Source organism: Pelodiscus sinensis, chromosome 19, assembly GCF_052426305.1.
Source record: "Pelodiscus sinensis isolate ZL-2025 chromosome 19, ASM5242630v1, whole genome shotgun sequence".
Classification (NCBI taxonomy): Eukaryota; Metazoa; Chordata; order Testudines; family Trionychidae; genus Pelodiscus; species Pelodiscus sinensis.
This window is the reverse complement of record NC_143070.1, coordinates 4,846,810-4,868,131: the sequence shown is the minus strand read 5'-3', so window position 1 is coordinate 4,868,131 and position 21,322 is coordinate 4,846,810. Positions and strand designations below refer to the sequence as shown.

General features: G+C 51.6%; 1 protein-coding gene across 1 annotated transcript in view; it reads left to right on the top strand.

Annotated features, from left to right (window-relative positions):
• Positions 1–4,638: 4,638 nt before the first annotated feature.
• Positions 4,639–21,322, top strand: part of TRIM39 (tripartite motif containing 39) — a 32,607-nt gene continuing 15,923 nt past the window's right edge. Inside the window, exons 1-3 of the mRNA XM_075914010.2 lie at positions 4,639–4,798; positions 18,894–19,312; positions 20,227–20,322. Of these exons, the coding sequence (XP_075770125.2) occupies positions 18,899–19,312; positions 20,227–20,322 (510 nt within the window). The 5' untranslated portion in view covers positions 4,639–4,798; positions 18,894–18,898. The remainder of the gene's footprint in view (positions 4,799–18,893; positions 19,313–20,226; positions 20,323–21,322) is intronic.

Genomic DNA, 21,322 nt, shown 5'->3' with positions numbered 1-21,322 from the left:
TGAGTGAAAAAAGTTGTGGATTCTAGAGTCTAGAATTTATTTCCTTTCATATTGAATAGGGGGTACGGGAAGGTTTACTAAAAGCCAAGGGGGTACGGAGACCGAAAAAGGTTGGGAACCCCTGCTCTACTTGGTACGCCCCCCCATGGAGGGGGGATATGCATTTGGTACCTTCCACAATGGGGTGGGTATGAATGTGGTTCCTTTTGTAATATAATAGGTGGTCTGGGCTTTGCTGAAAGGGGCAGATCGGGGCACATTGCTTAGAACCAGGGCTACTTACAGCCCAAGACTGGGGCCCTCCTCTATAAGGCACCAATCCGCCCTTCAGCTACCACTCTGGCCAGCTAGGAGTTGCAGAAGCAAATCTCTCTGTTCTTCCCCTTTTTTTGATCTGGAGTTCAAGGCTGACCGCGCTCTCCTTCTCTGCTTGTGTAACCTCGGGGGGGGGGGGGGGGGCGCTAGACGTCACTGCCCATCTCCAGTGTCTAGAAAACCCCCCAGCTCCCATAGAAAGTAGCTGGAGACCCAGAATTCAGCCTATCAGGAATTTCAGCAAGGATGGCCCCGTGTCACGCCTCCCCACATTCTAGTCCCAAAAGAAACGAAAGAAATGAGTTTCATGAAACAACGTCATAAAATCTCACGCTGAAGGGGCAAATAATAATCGAAGTTTTACAACAGAACCCACAGACCTCGGCTTCACGGTTACAACCACCATCAAGAGAAAACCAAAAGTAAAAGGTCCTGATCCAAAGCTCAGTAGACCTGGTTCTGCGGATCCAAGCATGACTACACCACTGTAATATAAACAGGTGGTCTGGGGGCACCATTGAGAGGGTCAAATCGGGGTGAGTTGTTTCGAACCAGGGCCATTACAGCCCAAGATTGGGGTCCTCTTCTATAAGGCACCAAACCGGTAGCTGGCATTCTGGCCAGCAAGAAGTTCCACAAGCAAACCCCTTCGACACTCCAGCTTTACCTGGGGAGGGGGAACAGTTGCTCCTGGGCGCCACATTAAGGGGGCACTAATTTAGTCCCCCTCTACTCCCCCTGTCATCCCTCAGCTCGCCTGCTCCTCCTCCACCCACTTCTCCTAGGGCTGGGCTCAGCCGTGCGCCAGGTTCGGGGCCCCGCCACCCAGCGACGATGGGAAGCAGAGAGGGTGCAAATTTTGCTTTTGCACCCGGGCACATACTACCCTCGCTACACCTCTGCTGGTCCCACAGTCCCAGGACAATTTATACCTCAGACCTTACCCAAAAGAGCGTGCTGGGCCAATCCTTTAAAACCTAAAATCGAAAGGTTTATTAATAAAAGGAAAAGGTTGGAAGCAGAATTGTTAAAGCCCATTTCATACATTAAGTAGCAAATGCTTGCTGCAGGGTCTTAGCAGAGATGTAACAAACTGCCAGATAAACGTCGCTGGAGTACAGCCTATGTTAGAATACATCAACGCTTCTTCCTGGCTCTCTGTCCATAGCAAAATCGCTTCGGGTGTGTCTAGACTACATGCCTCCTTCGACGGAGGCATGTAGATTAGCCAGATCGGAAGAGGGAAATGAAGCCGCGATTAAAATAATCGCGGCTTCATTTAAATTTAAATGGCTGCCCCGATCTGCCGATCAGCTGTTTGTCGGCAGATCGGGGCAGTCTGGACGCGACGCGCCGACAAAGAAGCCTTTCTTCATCGGCACAGGTATGCCTCGTGAAACCAGGTTTACCTGTGCCGATGAAGAAAGGCTTCTTTGTCGGCGCGTCGCGTCCAGACTGCCCCGATCTGCCGACAAACAGCTGATCGGCAGATCGGGGCAGCCATTTAAATTTAAATGAAGCCGCGATTATTTTAATCGCGGCTTCATTTCCCTCTTCCGATCTGGCTAATCTACATGCCTCCGTCGAAGGAGGCATGTAGTCTAGACACACCCTTCTGTAGTCAAGAGCAGGAGTGAAGACAAAGATGGAGGCACCCCCTGGGTACTTTTATAATCTTGTCCATGCGGAGGGAAATCCTTCGTTCTCCTGAGTACCTCTGAAAATGGAGCTGATCACATGATTACTGTGTCCTTTTTAGGCAAGGAGCCATGGAGTATCCAGGTATGTCCTCCTTAAGCAAGGGGCCATTGTGTGTTCCTTGGGTGTCAAATGGCCACCCTTAAGAGCCGTTGTCCATGCAACATTCACTGGGTCACCACCCCTCACAACAGGGGTACGTCTACACTACATGGCTCCGTCAACGGAGCCATGTAGGTTTGTTTATTGGGCAAAGGGAAATGAAGCCGTGATTTAAATAATCGTGGCTTCATTTAAATTTACATGGCTGCCACGCTGAGCCGACAAACAGCTGATCAGCTGTTTGTCGGCTCAGCGCGCTAGTCTGGATGCTCCCCTGCCAACATCAAAACCCTTTGTCGGCAGCCCCGGTAAACCTCATCCCACGAGGAATAACGGGGCTGCCGACGAAGGGCTTTGATGTCGGCAGGGGAGCGTCCAGACTAGCGCGCTGAGCGGACAAACAGCTGATCAGCTGTTTGTCGGCTCAGCGGGGCAGCCATGTAAATTTAAATGAAGCCGCGATTATTTAAATCGCCGCTTCATTTCCCTTTGCCTACAACCCTCATCTACATGGCTCTGTCGATGGAGCCATGTAGTCTAGACACAGCCTAAGTGGGCAGTGCCGCCTTTTGTCTCCCAGACAGAAAACATGCACAATATAAGCAGGGTGACCATCCCATGTGTACCCTGTCAGTCCCTTATTCAAGACCTCCTCCTCCCGGCCTCCCAACTTTTTTAAAAAAACGGGCACATTGTCCCGTGTTTCCCCTGTGGGGGAGGCGGGGAGCCCGCTAGCACTCAGGGCTTCAGCCACTGGAGCCCCAAGCACTGGCACCTCCCCTCCCCACTCTGGGGGTGAACTTCATCCCTGCAGTGGGGCAGGATGGGTGGGGAGCTGCCTGCATTGCGTCAAGTGCCAGCGGCTGCCCCCCTGCCCTCTGCAGGGCTGAAGCCTGGAGGACTAGCAGCTCCCCCCCCCCCCCCCCCCCGCCAGCAGGCCTAAAGCCTCAAGAGCCAGCAAGGCCCCCGCCGTGGTGTCCCGTATTGCGCATAGGGAAATATGGCCACCCTGAATACAAGCACCGAGCCCATATGCATAACCTCGCGCACCGAGATGGCACGCGAGCAGCACAGACAAAGTCAGCTGAGCACCAGCTTTCATTAGACACCCCACGCGGCCCACCCGGCACAGAGCGAGGGGCAAACACGCCAGTGGGCGCAGCAATGAACTGCACGTGCCTTTTAAAATCCAACCACATGACACCTTCCAAGGGGGCGGGGCATGATATTGGTACATTCCACAAGAGGGGTTATGAATTTGGTACATTCCACAAAGGGGGGGTATGAAACTGGCATGGTTCACAAAGGGGATTGGTGAATTTGATACATGCCACAAAGGGGGAGGAGGTATGAATTTGGTACAGTCCACAAAAGGGGGGGGGGTATGAAATTGGCACGGTCCACAAAGGGGATTGGTGAATTTGGTACACTCCACAAAAGGGGGGGTATGAAATTGGCACGGTCCACAAAGGGGGTTGGTGAATTTGGTACAGTCCACAAAAGGGGGGGATGAAATTGGCACGGTCCAGAAAAGAGGTTGGTGAATTTGGTACATGCCACAAAGGGGGGGGGGGGTATGAATTTGGTACATGCCACAAAGGGGGGGGTATGAATTTGGTACATGCCACAAAGGGGGGGAGGTGTGAATTTGGTACATTCCACAAAGGGGGGGAGGTGTGAATTTGGTACATGCCACAAAGGGGGGGAGGTGTGAATTTGGTACATGCAACAAAGGGGGGGAGGTGTGAATTTGGTACATTCCACAAAGGGGGGGAGGTGTGAATTTGGTACATGCCACAAAGGGGGGGAGGTGTGAATTTGGTACATTCCACAAAGGGGGGGGGAGGTGTGAATTTGGTACATTCCACAAAGGGGGGGGAGGTGTGAATTTGGTACATTCCACAAAGGGGGGGGAGGTGTGAATTTGGTACATTCCACAAAGGGGGGGAGGGGTGAATTTGGTACATGCCACAAAGGGGGGGAGGTGTGAATTTGGTACATTCCACAAAGGGGGGGAGGTGTGAATTTGGTACATGCCACAAAGGGGGGAGGTGTGAATTTGGTACATTCCACAAAGGGGGGGGAGGTATGAATTTGGTACATGCCACAAAGGGGGGGGAGGTGTGAATTTGGTACATTCCACAAAGGGGGGGAGGTGTGAATTTGGTACATGCCACAAAGGGGGGGAGGTGTGAATTTGGTACATTCCACAAAGGGGGGGAGGTGTGAACTTGGCATATGTAGATTGCCACGAAGGGGGTCGGAGTCGCGTGTCTTTCACAAACTAGAGCTTGGTACAGCCCAATGCAATCGGGCGATTTGGTACAATCCACAGACGGGGCGTTGGAGGTGAATTTGCTGCGCTCCACACTGGGACGCGCTTGGTACATTCCACAAACGGCGGTTGGGGGGGAGGTGGAGTCCTCATTTCCGGTCGGGGCAGACCCATCTCCTGCTTCTCAACGTCGACTTCCGGAGGCGGGTGCCCAACGTCACATCCGGTGAGGTCAGCACCCTGCGCCATGCCAACGGCCGGAAGCCCGGTGCTTCTCCTCCCCCGTTTCCGGCTCGTTTCCGGGGGGGGGGGGGCGGCCCCGAGTGTCTAGTGTCGTCACTTCCGCCCTGGGCCCGGACCGGGGCAGCCCTGGGCTCCTTTCTCCCCGCCGGGAGGAGGCGGGCGGAGGTGAGTCCGGGGCGGGGAATTTCTGTGTGACCCACCGTAATTATCCCCGCCCCTCCCCCCACGCCGGGGAGAGAGACACCCCCTGTCAAGGGAGAGACCCACCGCCCCTCCCCCCACCGGCCCCCTCCCCGTGTCCCAGGAGACCCCCCCCCCAGCAGAGACTCTCCTGCCCCCCCCCCAGCAGAGACTCTCCTGCCCCCCCCCCCAGTGGGCATCACGGATTTGTTGCTGCCAAAGCAAAGTCCCCCCCCCCCCCCTGCCCCCCTTTCACACAGCCCGGCTGTGAGGATTCACCCCCCCCCCCGCATCTCCCTCCCCCCCAATAGCAGGCTCGAGCTGTAACACCCCCCTAGGGCCCGCGGCGCTCCGCCTGTGCGGAGGGTGTTGCGCCTCTCGGGCGTCACATGTGCCCGGCGTACCCCCAGGCGTCACCTCACTGACACATGCCTGATGCAGGGACTCAGACATAAAAAGACAGACACGTCACAGCCCCTTGGACCGCAGCACGGCGGCCGGCTTTGTTTTTTGCTGTCGAATAAGCTGCAACGGAGACCCGTGCTGATGAGTCTCATCCCTGTCCTACAATTGTAATGTCAACCAAAGGGCACCTAAATACTAGCTTTCTGTTTCAGTGATAGCCTATAGAGCTGTGTGAACAAGTCGTGTGACAGCTTAGGTTGTGCTGACTTCACTAGTGCTTTTTATGGAGCCGGTAGTAAAAATCAGACAAATGTCTAGATGACTTGTACTTCCTGGAAGATCTTTGCATAGTCCTAAGGGTAGTGTATTCATGAATGAGAATGACTGGTCTAGGTGGCCTTGTTTCTTCTGATTTCACTTAGCTTGCGTGCCTCTCCCAGATTCTGCTTATAGCTGCCCTTCAATCACTTGAATGGAAATCAAATTCTTAAAAATCTGTTTTGGTAACACCCATTTAATTCAAATGCCCAATTAACAGGTAGGAGAGAAGTTCTGTGTTACAGGTTGGTCACTCAGTGTAAATCAGCCTTAATAGACATTCGGGGGGGAAATTGGGGTAAAAAAGATCAGGATTTCTAAATAAAGTTACTGTCTTTTGCCCTGCTTAACTCTCTTTTGGGGCTGCCTTCATCATAAAGAAGCTGTTTTAAGTAGTGATATAAAAGGTTAACCAGTTACCCGGTAAGCATTTCTTACCAGAATGCTTACCAGGTAGCAATTGGACAGCCAACCGTGCCAGGCTGTAGCAGCCCTGGCTGAGGCCGACCGACCATGAGGGGGTGGTAGGCAGGGCCACGCCTGCATCAGGCCAGTAGGACTCTAGCTGCATGGGCGTGATAAACAGGGCCCCAGCGGCTCCAATTCGACCCAGGTAATCTGACAGGATAGGCAGGTGGGACTCTGTGGCTGTCCTGGGCTGGCAGATGGTGCCCGCTCTGGGGCAGACCAGGTAGACCGGCAGGACTCTACCTCAGTGGTGGGGTGGTCAGGCAGGGTCCCCGCCACTCTCACTTGGCCTGGGCGCATGCATGGGAACCCATTTCCAGCTTCCTGACAGTGGTTAACCATTAACCGTTATAATTTTAGTTGTTTAAATTGTTATTTACAACCCTCGTTTTAACAATGGACAGAAACCTGGTTCATTTTGTCCTTCCCTGGTAGCTTCAGAATCTTTATATAACGAATTACCTCAAGAGAGGAAGCATAGTCCAATGGGTAGAGCACTGGACTGAGAATCCGAACTCAGGTAGCCTGCTCCTAGCTTTGCTGTTGACTTTGGACAAGTCACGTTCCCTGGCTGTACCTCCGTTTCGCCTCCTGTCCTGTCTAGTTAAACTGTAAGCTCTTCCAGTCAAGAACTGACTCTTACAATCTATTTGGAGGGAGTGGGGGGCTGATCTCTTGGTGTTACAAGATGAATAAATAAATGCCCTCAGTGGCATTAATGTAAGCAGGAAATTGTGAGCAGCCTCAGGCAGGGGCCTCTTGTGTGGTTTTTCTCTGTACAGTGCTTAAGGCCTTTATTTTTAATAGGCCACCTGACAGGGAAATAATAAGCCTACCAGGATTTAGACAAAGGGACCTCAAAAAGTCATCCAGTCTGGCTCCCTGTGCTGAGGCAGGACCGAGTAAACCAAGACCATCCCTGCACAGGGTTTGTCCTGGCAGGTCATGAAAGCCTCCAACCACTGAGACTCCACAATCTTTGCTAGAAGCCATTCCAGAACTGAATTGCCCTCCTCCTTAGGTTTTCCTAATATCTAATCCAAATCTCCCTTGAAGCAGAACCCAGTTAACTCTTGTCCTTTCTTCAGAGGACAGAGAGAGCAGCTGATCACGTTTATCTTTATAGCAACCCTCAACATCTTTGAAAACTATCCGCACATCTCCCTTCTATTTTCTCTCCTCAAGGCTGAACAGACTGAGTATTTTTTTAACCTTTCCTCTCAGGTCAGGTTGTCAGAACCCTTCATCCTTTTAATTGTCCTCTTCTGAACCCTCTTTCAACTAGTGCATGTCCTTCCCAAAATGTGATGCCCAGAATGTTTCCCAGTCCTCCACCTCAGGAGAGCGGGACAGTCACCTACCACGTCTTACATATGACACTCATGTTAACACAAGGTGAACCTCTCTAAACCGAGGCTCTCTAGACCACAGCTGTTCCAGGATGAGAAGGTTAGTGGCTAGGAGTCCTACAAGCCAGCAGGACAACGGGTTGCTGACAGCAAAGCTGCCCAGCATGAGGCCGTGGGAGCAGCAGGGCCAGTGGGGAAGAGGGGGTCATTTCTGGTCCTTCTGCCCTTCCTTGATCTAGTAAAATCCCTCAACAGGGACCAATCAGGTCCTGAGGGTGACGGACCAGGGAGGTCAACCTGTATAATCCAAGAAGCAATGTCTTGGTCTACTCTATAGGCCTTGTGGAATAGCGCTTCCAGTCAACGTAGGGTTGCCAGAGAGGTTGGTTTCTCTTCAGTGCCTTTGACTGGCAATTGAGATCCAGCTCTTGTTGTCAGTTGTTGGGTGTGTCTGTGTTTTCACTCTGGGCAGGCACACAGCACAGCAGACCTCAATGGAACTGCCTAAGAAGACCAAAAACTTAGTTTAGTGGCAAAGACGCCCAGCCAGGTTTATTGTCAACAGAGCACGGTGGTAGTGCTCCAGACTACTACTTCACACAGCGCACAGTCAACCTGTGGAACTCTTTGCCGGAGGAGGTTGTGAAGGCTAGGACTATAACAGGGTTTAAAAGAGAACTAGATACATTCATGGAGGTTAAGCCCATTAATGGCTATTAGCCAGGATGGGTAAGGGATAATATAATATAATAATAATCAGAGCTCAACAATTAGTGTAATCTACTTGCCCGTGGCGAGTAGATTACAAGATGGCACAGCCGCGCAGTGTGGTCTGCTCATGCGCAGCGTGCCGAACCGTGCAGCTGGCAAGCAGGGCTCGCTGCCTCTTGGCGAGCCCTGATAATAATATTTGGAGATATACTATCTCATAGAACTGGAAGGGACCTTGAGAGGTCAAGTCCAGTCCCCTCTCTCACAGCTGGCCCAAGTACCATCCCTGAATGGTGTCCCTAGCCTCTGTTTGTCAGAGGGTGGAGATGGATGGCAGGAGAGAGATCGCTTGATTATTACCTGTTCAATTCACTCCCTCTGGGGCACCTGGCATTGGCCATTGTAGGCAGACAGGACACTGGGATAGATGGACCTTTGATCTGACCCACTATGGCCGTTCTTACGTTCTGCAGGAATGTTGCTGTATGTCTGTGCTTGTATTACGATCGGTCTTTGTGCTTTATTCCTGATGTTCCCGACATCGCTTTGGTCAAACCATCTTGTGCTAGGCTGGAGCATCCCCGTGCTGGCCTGCTGGAAGGTGTTTACACGTCCAGTGCGTTTTAGCCATGCCTGCGACACTCGTGCCAAGTTTCTGTACGGACTGTGAACTTGCCAGCACGCATTTGTGTTTTGATCGGGTCTGTCTGTACTCAGAGCATAGCTTTGGCTGACTTTGATACATGCCTCAGGTCTTTCATCAGGCCCGTGCTTCAGGTTCTTTCTTCCCACTCCATTCCTCCACTTTGGGGCTTTTTCTTAGGAGATTTACCCGTCATCCCGGAAAAGCATAATGCATGAACTGCAAATAACCCAGGAGGCTAAACACTGTTATGGCCACGCCACCTTATATTACCGTCCATATGTTCATGCCCCGTCTGTCCCTTGGTCTCAATTAATCCCCTCATACAACTGATAGATTTTCATTTTCAATGGTTTTAGTCCCAAAGGGTGGGCCTGGGAATGGTAAGTCCCATTCTTTGATGAATGGGGATAGTTTCAGTTGTTCTGAAATACTGTCGGCATTATTACACTGCGTCCCATCGAGCTGTGTCATATGGCGAATAAAATGGAAATCTGATCTATAGGTTGAACCTCTTTAATCTGGCACACTCTGGTCCAGCAACCTCCATGGTCCGGCTTGATTTGAGTTAGCCGGGTGTCCACTTCTCATGGGTGTGGCCAAGTTTCCCGCAGTCCCATAAAGTTGGTTTACAACCACCAGTCCTGGCTCTCGGTGTTCTGTGCTGTTCTTTAGCTCTGATTTACTCCTAATGTCTTCTAACATCTCAGTAACCAGTGGAAGGATTGGTAAGGCCGCTAGAAAATATTGACCTCCCATGGCCTGGCAAATTCTCTGGTTTCGCACTGGTCAGGTCCCAAGAGTGCTGGATTAGAGAGATTCAACCTGTAGTGCCATCACAAATGAGGTCTTTGGTAGATTTTTTTTTTTTTTATAATCAGTTGCTGTACGACACTGGCCATCCCTGGGATCATACTTACCACATGGTGACAACCAGAAATAAGTTGTGCTGGGCAGGAAACAGGAGCCTGCTTGTTTTTCAGTGCTATTTGTTTGACCTGAATTATTGTGACCTCACCCTAGAGCTATGATGTCAACAAGCCATGGTGTGATGCTCTTTAGGTTGGCCTGGCTACATGGCACAGTAGTTGATACAGATCCACCCGGGTGTTTATTGTAAATGCCGTCTTCCAGATAACCTACTTAATGGACAGCAACTAATTTCTCAAGTATTACTGTGTCAGGGATGTAATAACGGATCAAGATTGTATTAAACCAGTGGTGGGCAATACATTTTTGCCAGGGGCCACTTGAGAAATTTTTGAAGTGGTCCCGGGCTGCACCGGAAGGGGGGGGGGGGCAGGATACTTCCCTGCTTCCCATCCACAGACCATGATTGGTGAGAGAGTGGGGGAACATGCGAAGTCTCCTACCACCCTGCCAGGAGGCTGTGGCGCTTCTAAGCACTGCGTGCTCCCTGTAAGGCAGGGGGCAGGAGGAGGAACTGAGTGCTTCCCCCCATCCCTAATTGGCCTGGGGGCAGGGGAGCGGCAGGGCCTCTGCAGGCCGGATCCAGCCCGTGGAGGCCCTTTTGCCCACCCCTGTATTAAATCATATGAACCTCACTTGGGATGCAGTGTTGTTGACCCCAAATGATGACTGGTACTCATGGGGGACTTGTGTACATAACATGGGCTACGTCTAAACTTTTCCGTTATAAGCATTTTCAGAAAAAGTGTTGTTCACTAAAAGCAAGCAGGATCTTATGAGGGGGATAAGGCAAAAAGCCACATTTATCGTAAAGATAATAATAAAGAATAAAGAAAAGATAGAAGCAAACAACGTTGTTTAACTACTTAACCCTTATACATATAAACATTCATTCATCCATTCATTCAGGTTCTGTGTATTTGTTATAGTTACCAGCCTGGAAGTTGCTTGTGACAGAATACTGGCCAGGTATTCTGTACACAAGTGATGGGAGTGGGGAGCGAAGTCCTGATCAGAGGCGCATCTGAAGCTCCTGGTAGGCTGGCAGCAGAACCTTGGACTCCAATTCCATAGTTTTTTAGTCCAGTTCTTATAGGAATTTCTTCCTATGCCAGTCTATGGAAATTGCTGCATCATGCTGATGTCTCCAGGGTGGCTGCCAGGTGCTGGTCAGTGATCTCATCGGGTGGACCTCCAGTACTTGGTTTTCTCCACTTGACACCTTTTGGTTGCACTGGCACCTGACGCCTTCTTCAGCCCTTTGTTGCTGTATTCTCAGGCTGGCACCTCTCAGAACCATTCACTCATCATCCAAGCACTCTCTCTCTTACATACATTCCTTAATTAATGTTTCCCATACAATATTTTTGTATAATAATAACTTTACATATATCAGAGTTGTAGTTACAAAAAGTTTCTGGGTGGTATTGCTTAAAACATTCTCTGAGTGCTGAGTAAAGTTACAAAGTTTTAAAGAGAACAGGCATCAAGTAAGTAACAATGCCCTTGGTCAATTACAGGGCTTGGCTCCCATAGCAGAGTTAGTGGCTTGACAATGCATTGTTACAATGTATCTCTGCAATGTCAATTTCAAGCAGCCCCTTGCACAAGCTTGAGCATGTCCTGGGACACGGCGGGGGGAGGGGGGGGCTGTTTCTGGCTACATAGGATTATATTCTTAACAGTTCTAAGTTACATGACCTAATACATTATATTCTAAAGGGGCAATAATAATAATAAATCTAAACATTTAACAATCTTAACAAATAATAATAATAAGAAGAAGAATTAATAATAAATCTAAACACTTTAAGTTGTGGGGAACAAATTATGGGGAGTCACTTCCATTTGGGGGAATCATTTTCAATACATTAATATGTTATCCCTACAAAAGCGCGTCTACATTGGCAGGATGCTGTTCCGGAAAAGCACTTTTTGCGGAAAAGCGTCCGTGCCAATCTAGACGCGCTTTTCCGCAAAAAAGCCCTGATCGACATTTTCGCGATCGGGGCTTTTTTGCGGAAAAGAAATCTGGGCTGTCTACACTGGCTCTTTTCCGGAACAGTTTTCCGGAAAAGGACTTTTGCCCGAACGGGAGCAGCATAGTTTTTCCGGAAAAACACTGACGATTTTACATTAGATCGTCAGTGCTTTTCCAGAAATTGAAGGGGCCAGTGTAGACAGCTGGCAAGTTTTTCGGAAAAGCGTCTGATTTTCCGGAATAAGGGGCCAGTGTAAACACAGCCGTGATGTATTGCTGTTTTTGTTATAAAGTGGGGCCAGGGTTAGGTAGGTGGTGTTAGTAAGAAAGTTAAATAATATCCTGGGGGGGGGGGGGGGTTATGTTCTCTAATGAGTTGGTTAAGGTGGTTACTATGAAACCCTCATAAGCAGTAGAAATAGTATCTGTATTTGTTTTGTTTTTTCTTTCTTGCCTCCATGTTTGTGTGATGCCGTTAGTTACTTTTTACTTGCTGGCTTATCCGTTCAGCCGTGTCATGCCAGTTGTAAATGCTGTATATTTTTTTCAGTAGGTAGGCCCTTAATATTCTGAATTACAGAGGCAGAGACAATTTCCTCTGTTGGGGGGTGAAAATACTTACTGATTTGTTGGCTTCGTATAGCGATATATCCCTGTATAGATATATTGCCCTTCTGCCAAATAGGTCTCCAGATTCAGATAATCTCAAGTGCAACCCCTAACTCTTATCTAGATTTTGGAGTCTGGACTGTGAAAGCGTTGTGCACATTCCTGATCAGATGAGGGAGGGATAGCTCAGTGGCTTGAGCATTGGCCTGTTAAACCCAGGGTTTTGAGTTCAATTCTTGAGGGGGGATCTGGGGCATTTAGGGATCTGGGGCAAATCTGTCAGGGATGGTACTTGGTCCTGCAGGGGGCTGGACTCCATGACCTTTCAAGGTCCCTTCCAGCTCTATGAGATAGATATATCTCCATGCTGATATATCAACTATCAAAGAGTGATACAGCAATAATACAGTTGCTTTGACTCAGTAAAACCATAGGCACTTGACCTCAGTAAGATTCAGTGTAAAAGGCCCAGCTAGTGATTGCTGGCTGATTGCCTATTTAATTGCCCAAATATAGTAGACTAAGCTGTGCTTGAAAAGTCTGTTCTTAATCAAGCACTTCATTTTTCTTTCTTGATGCCTGGGGGTTCCTTCCCAGAGCGCTGATATCTTCTAGTGTTTTAGTTCTCTGAGAGGCATCCTTAAACAACTTTAAATTTTTTCTTGTACGTTCCTCTTGTTTTCAATAACCCAAATTGTTTGTATTAACTTGTTGTATGAATTTAGGCTCTTGGGCATTTCTCATTACTTTACGTTCTGTTTTTAAAACTCTGCCACATGGAAACACGATGTTTCACGTCACGATTACATGCACAGTCAGCATTTCTGTTTCTTGGCAACCATATCTTTAAGAAAGTTAGTTTATTTCCGGCTATTGCATTCCTGAATAATGATTTTGGTGGGCGTATTTAAAGTTTTTACTTGCGTTTCTCTTTTTGTTTCATTTTCAGTGGCTTCCTCTTAGTCGGGGATAGAGGTGTCTGTAATCACTAGAACTTTTAAAACAAAAAGGGGGCCGAAGTGGAAAGCAGAGGAGGGGAAGGATAACCTAGGACAGGAGGTGAAACAAAAGACAGGACTATGTAGCACTTTAAAGACTAACAAGATGGTTTATTAGATGATGAGCTTTCGTGGGCCAGACCCACTTCCTCAGATCAAATAGTGGAAGAAGAAAATAATAATAAACCATCTTGTTAGTCTTTAAAGTGCTACATAGTCCCGTATTTTGTTTCAGCTGCACCAGACTAACATGGCTACATTTCTATCACTATTTTGGGACAGGAGGGAGACCAGAAACCAAGAGATATTGATTAACTCTGTGAGGTCATTTTAAAGTACAGACAGCAGCAGCAAGCTTAGCGAACAAAGAGGATATAAAGGAAAAACTTAACTGGTATGTACAAATATTTGAGAGAGGGAGATTATATTACTACCTGTGAGTGAGTAATAAGGCTCAGGGGAGTCAAAGTATTTGGGGGACCCTTACCCCCAATGTTTATCTTGACTCTGAAAGGAGAATGAAGGTTTTTGCCCACACTTACAAAACCTAAATTTCATAGAATCCTAGGGCTGGAAGAGACCTCAGGAGGTCAAGCAGTCCAGCCCCCCGCCCAAAGCAGGACCAACCCCAACTCAATCATCCCAGCCAGGGCTTTATCAAGCTGGGACCAGCCCTAAAACTGATCCTTGGGGCACCCGACCGCCAGCCAGACACTGAGCCATTGATCACTACCTGTCGGGCCCGACAATCTAGCCAGCTTTCCACCCACGTTACAGTCCATTTATCCAATCCATACTTCCTTAACTTGCTGGCAAGAATACTGTGGGAGCCCATATCAAAAGCTTTGCTGAAGTCAAAGTATATCACATCCACCAACTTCAGCAGAGTCCACAGAGCCAATTACCTCATCATAGAAGGTAATCATGTTGGTTCCCCCCACCCCCGGCCGTTGCTTCGGTCTGCTTGCCATATGGAATACAGGATTGTCTTTCTCGGCTTCAGTTAACCATATCCGGGCAGTCCCCCATGCATTCGTGTCTCGATTCCCTCTCCACTTTTCACTCTGAAATTCTCCTCTGGCCATGGCGCTCAGCCAACGTGCACCAAGCTCCACGTGGGCAGGCGCAGAGCGGAAGCCGTCCGATCAGCTGGACCGCGGTTCAGCCTCCTCCGGGCTGAAGGCCACAGCCAGCTGGCCAGGCAGCTTCTCTGCACCAGCCCACGTGGAGCGTGGTGCACCCTGGCTGAGCACTACTTCCAAATGTTGAAAAACCTCTTCCAAATGTTGGAAAAACCTTTTTAAAAAAAGCAGCAGTATAAGGATTGGGGATAGCAAGTGATGGGAGAGGAGGAGAATAGAGAGGGCGGGGCTTCAAGGAAGGGGCGGGGCAGTAGATCTTGGCTTGGTCTGTCATTTAAAAAGTGATCTTGGGTGTAAAAAGGTTGGAGACCACTGTCTTAAAGTGTTCTCTCTGCCCTACTGTTTTCTCCTTCACCTAGTTTACCAATGCAGTGACAGATCGTTTGCTACTTTTTCCTCCTGTGCCTTTACCTTGTCATTCCCAAAGTTTTCATTGCCAGTCTTTTCCTTTCACTTGGGCCACCTTGTTCCCTTTCTGCCCCGATTCTTGAAACACCAGGTAAGCACCTGAAATCTCTCGTTGCTCAGCCCGACTTGTGGACTGTTTCTACAGCTGTTTCCAGTGTTCTGTTGATCCCCAATGCTTTCCCACGCTCTGTTGCTTTTGTAGTGTCTCTGACCTTTGTTTGTGTGTTTGTTTCTGGTTCTTGCCCCGCCAATTCCAGGGCCGTGTTGTCTTAACTCTTTAACAACTGTGTCCGGAGCTGTAATATTTTATATTTCTTACTCTCACCATGATTTTTTTAAAGCTTTGGTTTCTGCCACCATTGTACATGTTCCGGTCCATGCGTCTCCACTATCTTTTTTTTTTTTTTTTTTAAGCCTTGTGGCTCTCTTTTGCTGGCTACCAGCAGGTTCATCTCTCATCAGACTCTGTGGGGACTGGAAGGGAGGATAAGGGAGATTCCCTAGCTCTAAGCTTTTTGCCATGTTAGATCACAATTGGAAAAAAATGTGGTTTGTTTCATTTGGAAAAGAGAAGTCTGAGAAGAGGGCAGGAAAGCAATTTTCAAGAGTGTTACCTAAAAGGCTGTTATGAGGAAGAGGGAGATATATTGTTCTCCTTGGCCTCTGAGGATAGGACAAGAAGTAATGGGCTTCAGTTGCAGCAAGGGAGGCTCAGATTGGACAGTAGGAAAAACTTCCTGTCAGGATGGTTACGCACTGGAATAAATTGCCTAGGGGGGTTGTGGAATCTCTACCGTTGTCTAATCTGCTCTTAAAAATCTCCAGATGCCTGTCAGGGATGGTTTAGATCAGTGTTTCTCAACCAGTGGTACGAGTATCCTTAGGGGTACTTGAGAGAAGTCCGGGGGATACGTCATCACAATTGAAATTTGGCTTTATTATTTTTGTACTTTTTACACTCAAAAATTTCCTCTCCCACCCGGCTACGATTAAGTTGTTTAAACAAATGTGTTGCAGTGGTCGAAAAAAATTTTGTGTGTCTGAAAACTGGAGGTACTTGGGGTACTTATAATTTTTTTAAAGGGGTACCTTATAAAAAAAAAAAAGGTTGAGAAACACTGGTTTAGATCAGCGACAGGCAACCAAGACAAGAGAGTGGGCCACGTGAGCAGCTTTCTTCCGCTCCATGGACCGCATGACCAGTGGTGGGCAACTCGTGGCCTGCTGGGGTGAGGTTGATTTGTGGCGCTCAGGCTGTTGGAGGGAGGAGAAGAGCAGGGGCAGAGTACAAATCAGTGGATTCATCGCACACCGAAAGGGCTGGGAGGGCGGGGGAGAGCAGGACGTGCGGGCCTCCAGAGCAAGAGAGGCGCATGGGAGAGTGGGACAGAGGGGAACCCCGATGGCCTGCATGTGGCCCGCAGGTTGTCCATTAGTGGTCCAGATGGTGCTTGGTCCTGTCATGAGTGCAGGGGACTAGAGAGATGTGAGAGAGAACCTCCGGTTCTGTGATTCTGTTGAGTCAGCTGTCCGGATCCATAAAAGGGCCTCATTGTTTCTTACGTTTATCCAGAATGGAAGGAGACTGGTTCGTCCGTTAGCTTCAGTGAGGTTTAACCCAACCCACAATTCTGATGCTGCGTGCGCACATACGCATGGGCTTATTTCTTTTAAACTTGTTTTGACTGTGCTAGTCCTCATCTATACTTACCGGATGATCGACTCTCCGGAGTTTGATTTAGCGGGTCTAGGAAAGACCCGCTAAATCAAACATTGAGGGTTCCTACATTGACCCTAGTAACTCCTTGGAGTCACAAGGAATAAGGCAAGTCGACAGGAGAGTTTCTCATGTCAACCTCCCGCTGCAGGTCCGCCCCAGAAAATCAGTTTAAGGTACGTGGACTCCAGCTGTGTAAGTCTCATAGCTGGAGTTGTGTATCGTAAGTCGATTTTCTGTCCCAGTGTGGACCTGGTCCTAGAAATCCTCCTGGGGCATAAACCAACTTTTGACCCCTGGGAGCCGTAGCAGATTTTCTAGGAGCATGTTATCTGATCATGGGTGGTACCTCTTGCATCTTCCTCCGCAGCATCTCCCACTCGGGCTGGAGATGGGCTATTGAGGTAAATGGCCCCTTGAGCTTCATTTTTATGACCATAGGCAGGTGTCAACAAAACCCCCAAGATGTTTCTAAAGCAGTTTGGGTATAAACTAGGAGTGTGAAAGGTTAATCGGTGAGGGCTTAAGCAGCTCCCCACCCGCCACGGGTAGGGGGCTGTTCCAACCCCACGAGGCCCGCCACAGACGGGGATGCTCCACCTGGCTATTCTCCATCCTGCCGGTTAACCAGTTCAACATTACATTAACCCAGTTAACCAATTAACAGGATTTTACACCCCTAGTATAAATCTCTTCTTAGTGGCTCAGGTTTGACTTGCTTAGGATCTGTCATAAAATCTTACCGGTTCTCCAGTCTTCCAGGCTAGACAGGACTTGCATTTCTGATTACGGGAGGTGGGGGGAGCCTTGCTCAAACTGTGGGTCGGGACCCCAGAGTGGGTTGCAAAGCCTTCTCAATGGGGTCTCCGGGACTGGCTTGCGACTTGCTGGAGCCTAGGGCTAAAGACCGAGTCCCTCTGTCCAGGGGCAGCTTCAGCTCTGGGTGGCAGGGTGCAGGCGACACACCCCACTGCCCCCTGCCTGGGGCTGACACCCTTGAGCCTCAGTCCCTCCCCTCCCAGTGGTGGGGTTCAGGGTTTGGCCTCCTCGCCTCAGGCTCTCTCCTCCTGGGGTCATAAAGTAACTTTTGTTGTCCGAAGGGGGTTGCGGTGCAAAGAAGTTTGGGAACCCCTGGTTTAACCCCTTCAGCCCTCAGCTGCTATTCAGGGAGGAGTGGGGACAACTGCAGCCGCTTCTGGGGAGGGGCCTCAGAGCCGCCCACGTGTATAACGCAGGCGAGCTCCGTCCCCCTTGACCACCATGGGACTTTGGGCTCTGTGCCGCAGAGTTGCTTCCCATAGGTCACTGTTGAGGGGTGGACCCCCAAAATACAGTTATTGGGGTACAACCCCCCCTAAAATCCAGTCTACGACGGCAAAGGTTCGCCCCCTCGCCCCCATGTCAGGGTCCTAGATGGCGGATAACGCCACTTGGAAGCGTAGCGCGCTCGCTTTTGCAGCGGCCACGCCCTCGGGGAGGGAGTAGGGGGGCCCCAGCCCCGGGCCCTAAGAGCAGGTCCTACCAGACCTACTCAGCCGGCGGGGGAATCTAACCCCCGAAACCCTCCAGCTCGCCGGGCCAACTCCAGCCCCTGCCCTGAGCTGCTTCCTACTCCCAACCCACTGCCTCTATCTCTCTCTTTCCTTCACCCCCTCTCCTGGGCTTTCCTTCCCCCTTTTAAACTCCCCGCCTCCCCCACGTCATCGTCCGGTGCCCTTCTCCTCCTTGGCCCGCCCCTGACGTCTCCGTTCCGACGTCACTACGCCGGATGCCGGGGCTGCCCCTGCCCTCGGCGGAGCGCTGCCCGGTGGCGGCCGTGCAGACCGGCTGCGTAAGTAGCACAAGTGCCACAGCCGGCTCAGTGCGGGGCGGGTTCGCCTCGGCAGGGCAGAGGCGTCCCGCCCCGTCACAGTCACCTATATTCCCTGGCTCCGTGCCCCCAGCGCGCCGCTGCCCGGGCCGGGGAAGAGGGTCAAGGCCTCAGAGCGGGTGGGGGATCGGCGGCTGGGCCTGATTACGGCGTGAGAGCAAAAGGTGAGTGGGCTCGCCTCAGGGCTGTTGTCCCATGTCCCGCCACCCCCGTGGGCCAGTCAGTCCCTCCTCACGTGAGCCACATCACAGCAGGCTTCTCCTAGGGGTAGTGGAGCCCGAGACCTTTCCCCTTGAATTGCCAGTCAGTTCCTCCTTGTGTGGGCCGGATCACAGCTGGCTTTTCCTAGAGGGAAAGGCCCCGCACCCCGCCACCCCTCAGAGCCAGTCCCTCCTCCTAGGGGTGGTGGGGCCCGGGACCTTTCCCCTCTACGTGCCAGTCAGTCCCTCCTCGCATGGGCTGGCTCAGAGCTGGCTGCCCCTGGAGGGGAAAGGTCTCTCCCGTCCCAAGCAACCCTCCCTTTCCTCGCAGATATCATGGCTACCACCAATCCCCTGGAGAACCTGCAGGTGGAGGCCAGCTGCTCCGTCTGCCTGGAGTACCTGAAGGACCCGGTCATCATCGACTGTGGCCACAACTTCTGCCGGGTCTGCATCACCCGCTGGTGGGAGGAGCTGAACCGGGACTTCCCCTGCCCCGTCTGCCGCAAGACCTTCCGCCACCGCACCCTCAAGCCCAACCGGCAGCTGGGCAACATGGTGGAGATCGCCAAGCAGCTGCAGGTCACCAAGCGCAAGGTGCGGGACGAGAGCCTGTGCGGGAAGCACAACGAGGCGCTCAACCTCTTCTGCAAGGAGGACCAGCAGGCCGTCTGCCTGGTGTGCGAGATCTCCCACGACCACCGCTCCCACACCGTGGTGCCCCTGGACGACGCCTCCCTGGAGTACAAGGTGGGAGGCCGCCCAACAGGTGACACCCGGCCCTTTCCCCCGGGGCTGGCGCTCCGCCAGCCGGACCAGGTCTCCCGGGGGTCCCCTGTAGCGTCTGTCCTCGGAGCTAGCCCGGATTCCGACCCCCCCCCCCCCGTCTCCCTACGTAGCTCCCGGGTGCTGTCTGGTGAGGATGCCGGCTCTCCAAAACCGGGCGTCCTCCGCTGCCTTCCCACAGTGCCCGTCTGTGTGCCCGGAAGGGCAGACGAGTTCTCCCCCTGCTGACTGGGAAGGAGTCATTTCAGGTCACCGCACTGCTGAGATCCCCGATAGCCTAGCGAAGCAAATGGAGTAGTGTAGGTCTAGCACAGGGGTGGAGAACCTCAGGTCCGGGGGCCACATGCGGCCCTCAGCTTGCTTGGATCTAGCCCCCCGAGGCTCAAGATCCATCCCTCCCCCCCCCCCCCCCCCCCCGCGCAGCATTGGAGCACCCAAAATCTACTAGGTTGGGCCCCCCGGACATGAGGAGAATGTGGGGAGCATCTTTCTCCTCCTTGGTGGGCAGCCACGTCAATGAGGGTTTGATTTTCTCACTTCCGTGCGGCCCCCCCCGACTGATTTTTCTGAGGATCAGTGCCCCCTGACCTAAAAAAGGTTCCCCTCCCCTGGGCTGGGGGGGAGAGGAGCTAGGGGGGAGCCAGGACTCCTGGGTTCTGTCCCCAGCTCCGGGAGGAGAAAAGACTCCCTGAGATGAGGGAGGGCTGAGACTGGACTGTCTACAAGGCACTGGGTTGGCCTCTGATCCGTAATCATACCCCTCCCCACTTCCCCAGTGACCCATCTAACCTCCAGAGAACTGTCCATCTGGTTACTGTTGCCACGAGCCTGAATCCGGCGGCCGGATCCCGCGGGTTAAATGTCCTTCCTTCTCCCAGGAGAAGCTGCAGCAGTGTCTGGAGCCGCTGGAGCGGAAGCTGCAGGACATCGCTCACTGCAAGTCCCAGGAGGAGAAGAAACCTGGAGAGCTGAAGGCAGGTGGCAGGTTTGCTCTGTCCCCTGCAGCGGCGGGGGGGAAGGCCGCCGGATGGGCTGGTCCATCCGTGAGCTGGGTTGGGCGGGGTCCCAGGCAGTGATGGAGTAGTGTAGTCGATGAACCGAGAAGCTAAAGCTTATAGGCTAATGCTATAGATGACACGCATTTCCCCCCGCCCCCCAGCCAGTACATTTTTTAGCAGGCTGGTTCAGTCCTGGCTTGCTCTGGGTCCGAGACCTACTCCCGCAGTGGCTCTGCATTTAAAAGCATTAGGAGGCAGGCAGCACAGCTTAGTTCCTGCTCACATCGGGTCCGGGAGCGAAGAACCCCCCCGAAAACCGACTGCTGCCATCCCACACTGCCGCCTCTTTATCAGCCAGTTGGCGTGGGGATGTGTTTTAAACTGGCTTCCCTCACAGACCAGCTCCCGCCTGGCACCCTGCGCAGCTGCCTCTGATACAGAGGCAGCAATGCGGCGTGGCAGGGGGCTGCTCGGGAGTGGGGCTGGAGTGCACTGGCTGCCGGCCCCACCCCTGGGGACTATAGAATAGTCTAGTAACCGATAAGAATTCATGAAGTTTCTCGACTATTCCATGAACCGATAGCGAACATCCCTCGTCCCAGCTCGGTTGGGAGAGCTGCAGGAGGCGCCAGTAGGGGGCGCTGTCTGGCCCTCAGTGCGCCAGCACAAAGCTAGGGGGCGCTGTGCTGCTGGAATCGCTGTGTCAGAGACCCGGACTGGGTGAGACGAGTGGAAAATCTCCCGCTGCCGACTCCTGAGTGTCAAATGCCAACGTGGGTGGCTCTGTTCTGACTCCCTGAGCCCCCTGCAGTCTGGTCTCAGGGGGATTCAGGGCTCCCCATTGAACCTTCCCCCCTGCAGCTTTGCCTTGTGGGGTCACAGCTGCCCTAGAGGTGGCTGCATTTTGGCAGCCGCTGCGGCAGTCTCCGTATCCACATTGCAAAGAGACTAATCGCTTCTCCCCAGCTGTAGACAG